Source organism: Camellia sinensis, chromosome 15, assembly GCF_055761805.1.
Source record: "Camellia sinensis isolate YWXY chromosome 15, ASM5576180v1, whole genome shotgun sequence".
Taxonomy (NCBI): Eukaryota; Viridiplantae; Streptophyta; class Magnoliopsida; order Ericales; family Theaceae; genus Camellia; species Camellia sinensis.
In genome coordinates, this window is record NC_138975.1 from 62,703,030 (window position 1) to 62,707,695 (window position 4,666).

Consider the following 4,666-nt stretch of genomic DNA (forward strand, 5'->3'; position numbering starts at 1 on the left):
TAGGCCTCTTTGGGGGCTAAACTCTTCAGTGGGAGATCCATTAACAAGCACTGAAACTCTTGCCGTAGTTACACACTCCTTCATCCAGTCGATCCACTTAGCACCAAAACCGAACTTAGAGAGCATAGAGAACAGAAAACTCCAACTAACGGAATCATATGCCTTTTCAAAATCCAACTTAATGATGACTCCCTTCCTCTTGTCTTTCTTCCATCCTTCAACAACCTCATTTGCAATCAACACACCATCTAAAATATTTCTACCACTAAGAAACGCAGACTGAGGCTCACTAATGATATGTGGCATAACAGATTTTAGTCTCTTCGCCAAAAGTTTTGCTATGATTTTGAAGAGTGAGCCCACCAAACTTATGGGTCTATAGTCGGAAAGCCCCGAAGGATTGTCCCGCTTGGGAATGAGGGTTATAAAGGAACTGTTAATGCCTTTTACCAATTTGCCATTCCTATGAAATTCTTTCACAAAAGTAACAACCTCACCCTTCATGACCTTCCAAAACTTCTGAAAACACAACATATTAAAGCCATCGGGTCCGGGTGCTTTATTACCATCACTACTAGTTTAATCTCTGCTTCTGAAAAATCTGTTTCTAACAAATCAAACCTCACACTACCATCTGCTGATGGGAAATGACCCCCCAATTCAGGTCTGTCTGGCCAGTGTTCCGTATACTGGTTTTTAAAGTATTCCATCACCTTGTTCTTCACTTGGCTCGGCTCTTCATACACCACGTCCCCTTCTGTAATGGAATGTAATTCATTTCTTATAGTTCTGCACTTTGTGACCACATGGAAGAACCTTGTATTCTTGTCCCCTTTCATCGCCCAGTTAAGCCTAGACTTTTGCAACCATAGCCACTCCACCATCCTACTCAAACTCCACATTTCAGCTCTAACTTCACGTCTCCTGCCTTTTTCATCATCATCAAGGTCTCTAGCCTCAGCCAGTAGATCAATTTTGTGAAGTTCACCCTCTACAGTCTTCAATTTGTTCACAATATTACCAAAAACCTCCACATTCCAGCTTCTCAGGCCATTCTTCAAGATCTTCAACTTCTGAATAAGAATAAACCCAGCCCAACCATCAACCCTAGACTCCGTCCACTTTGACTCCCAGAAGCTTCGAAAATTTTTATGCAAAAACCAAGCGTTCAGGGCCCTAAAGGGCTTTGGACCCCAGTCCCTTTCATCCTCCATCATAAGAAGAGGGCAGTGATCAGAGACCAGTCTTGGTAAGCCCCATAGCTTCAGGTTAAATATCTCAAGCCATCTAGGATCTACAAAAATTCGATCAATTTTGCTCCATTTTTCCCCACCAAATGAATTACACCAAGTGAATCTCCTCCAAAGTAGTGGTAAATCAGATACCTCACACTTATCAATGAACTCATTAAATTCTTTCATGCCCCTATCTCTCCTAGAGCATCCTCTCCTATCCGCAATCTGCCTAATCTCATTGAAATCTCCTCCTATGCACCAAGGATTTGGGAATTCCTCCTTTAATTTCAATAGACAGTCCCACAGATGCCCTCTTGATCCGACATCATTAGGGGCATAAATATTTAAAATAGCACAATTGAATTGGTTAAAGATGGTACCTGATAATAAGATGAATCTTCTATTGCTACAACATTCTGTTAGTTGGAAGACATCTGGGTCCCATATACATAATAATCCCCCAGCCGAGCCTACGGCATCCACCACCATAAATTCCATTTTGTCTCGGACCCACACAGATCGAACTTCAGCCTCTGTTAATTCAGCCTTTTTAGTTTCTTGGAGCAACACAATATCTATATTCCTCTCCTTCAGGAGCTTCTTAACTTTGCCTCTTTTCTCCTTCCTCCCCAACCCTCTAACATTCCATGAAAGAATCTTCATAAATAACCAAGAGCTCTAAAACATTCCCCCAGCTGGTGTCCATCAGACCCCACCTCTCACCCCCCCTTCAATTTGTTCACTGTCCTTCAATTCAAGGTTCACAAGCTTCTCTAACACATCAGCTCGCTTACCAGTGAACTGCACACCGAGAGCTTCCCCCATCTTGATAGTTTCTTCGGCCTCGATGAGGGCGAACCTCCCCTTAACAGTTCCACCCTCTATTGATGCAGATGAGGACATTGCCGCCACTGCTGCCCGCCATACTGCAGCCCTGGGCATTGCTCTACTGGTTGAGGCCCCTTTGTTCCCATACTTCCTTAACAGGTCGAAGGACTTTTTCCCCAGAAAAGTGTGGTTTGATTTTCTCCTACTTCTTGTCTTCTCCTTCCCCTGTATCGGCCTCGAAAGACTGCTGCTGGGCTCCTTGTCATGGGCCTCAGAAAGGCTTGACACTCTCCCATCTGGCCCACCCACAACAGCCTTGTCTGTAGTGATTAGCTCTTGGGGGTCCAAGACTGGAGCCTCAACCGATCCATAGCATTCATGGGTCGATTTCAAATCCACAATTAACTTTAGCCCACAGTCCATGTTATCAGGCCCAGATAGAGTTTTAATCAATCCAGAGATTTGAATACCATCTTCACCATCATCAACGGCTCTCCTCTTGGGACTCGCCAGCAGTCTTGCAGAACTCTCCTGACATACGTAACCGATTTCTTCTAACATGCCTTTCTGCGGATCTGATTCAGCCACCTTCAGAGTGTCTCTAAGCTGGTCATCTTCCACCATGGTGTTGCTGCTATCATGCGCTTGCACTGTTACATGGTGAACCCCTTCTATGTGCTTGCTCCCTCTATCTACAATCTGTTTGCCCACTGCTGCAAGAGCACTGGTTCTGATTTCACCGAGATGTTCTTCAGATGAGTGGCTGAAACCAGGCACCCTCATATCTTGGATGATAATGATTTGTTCCTCACACACCCTAACTGGGTAAAGGACTCCCTTGCATTCTAATCTGAGGAAATGATTAATAGGATCCATAAAGTTTGTCGCAATCTGCACTTTTCCACATTGGAAATGATTTAAATTACGAGTATCCTCATCCAGAGCGGTCACCGTACCCCACATCTTACCAATGTTAATGAAGGTGTTACAACTCCATAGATTTAGTGGGACTCCATAGCAGCTGAGCCAAACCTTCCTCTCTTGGGTGATTGACATCCCCTGTTCCCATTCAAAGACTGAATCACACCATTCATCTAGCCAGCTCCTCAGTAACAGAAGTTTTTCCTTCATAATTTCCTTAGATTGAAAGGTTAAGACCAAATCTCTTCCACCACCTACCCTCACTTGAACTTCCCTCAGATCTTTCCTTGCTAGTTCTTCCTTGAAGTCTTCCACAGCATAGATTGGTTTCAATCTGGCTATGGCACTCTCATATAGCCATCCATTACCTTCCTCGTAGGCTTTGATAATGCAGGAGGAGTTATAACCTGATGCCTTGCCACTCACCACTTCCGCAAAAGATCTCATACCTTGGTGACCCACATGCATTCTGTTTAGTTCCCTTGCATACTTTCTAGGCTGCACTGATGGCCCAGCCTGCTGTTTCATACCATCTTCCTTACCATAATCTGCTTTTTTAACCTTCAACGCCTTATCATCACACCAGAGCCCATTGGCTTTCTGAACAGCCATATCTGCTGCAACAGGACACCTGTATCGGACAAACCCAAACCGGGATTTCGTCATTTTCCTCCTCTTGTTTGGAATAAAGGAATCAATCACAACCCCATAGTTGGAGAAGAGTGAGTACAGCCCTTTAGCTCGCATGGTTTCGGGTAGATTATCCACGAAAACAGAGTGGATAGACCCAGTCGTCCAGCTATTCCGGCCTCCTCTTCCGCTATGTCTTCGAACCACCGGCTGCCATCCTCCAACCTCCATAATTTTTTTGTCTAATCAGCTAGTGAATAATCCTCTAGTATATGATCTACACAATTTTTAGTTTATTTAATTAATGTTTTCCTAGTGTGAAACTCTTTCAATTATTTGAAAATTATTTTTTTAAATCAATTTATCCCTTTCAATCACTTTCTTCTCTTAATTTTTTATTTTTATATATATATTTTTTTGTAGAGATATGATATGAAGCAATGCAACATAATTTTGGTAGATAAAGAGAACGTGGTGGGGGTGTGCAGGGTGGGTGGCGATGTGCAAGGCGAGTGTGGTGTCATAAAAATGGTCTCCATTGAGGATTGGGGATGAGGATGGAAAAAAAATAAAAATCTGGGATTGGAGACAGGGAGAGTAAAATTCACAAGGTCTCGTTCTGCCCCGTTGTCATTCCCACTTCTATTTGCCCACGGCATAGCAGAATTACGTTATATGTAAGCCTTTGGATCAAAATTAACAAGAACAAATAGCATTTTTGATCTTTTACCACATAGAAGAAATATATACGTAATAGAACACTCCATATATTAATAGCTGAATTATAACATCCATCAACCAAATGTTACACACTTCTTATATTAACACTATGTGTTAACAACTGAACTATATCATCCATCAACCAAATGTTTGACACCCCATTTATTGTCACTATGTATTAATACTAAACTTTAACCTCTATCAACCAACTGTTTGACACACGAACTACTCAAGACTTAAACCAACAAGAAAACTAAATGCCACCAGGTGGCTATGACATAGGGATTTCCATGATTTCATTTGGATGAGAAAACCTCTTCAATATTGTCACC

The 4,666-nt window shown here is 42.5% G+C and overlaps 1 protein-coding gene across 1 annotated transcript; it reads right to left on the bottom strand.

Annotated features, from left to right (window-relative positions):
• Positions 1–500: 500 nt before the first annotated feature.
• Positions 501–1,898, bottom strand: LOC114282352 (uncharacterized). The gene has a single exon (XM_082908272.1). The coding sequence runs from the start codon at positions 1,896–1,898 to the stop codon at positions 501–503; it is 1,398 nt and encodes a 465-aa protein (XP_082764398.1).
• Between the last annotated feature and the right edge of the window lie 2,768 nt (positions 1,899–4,666).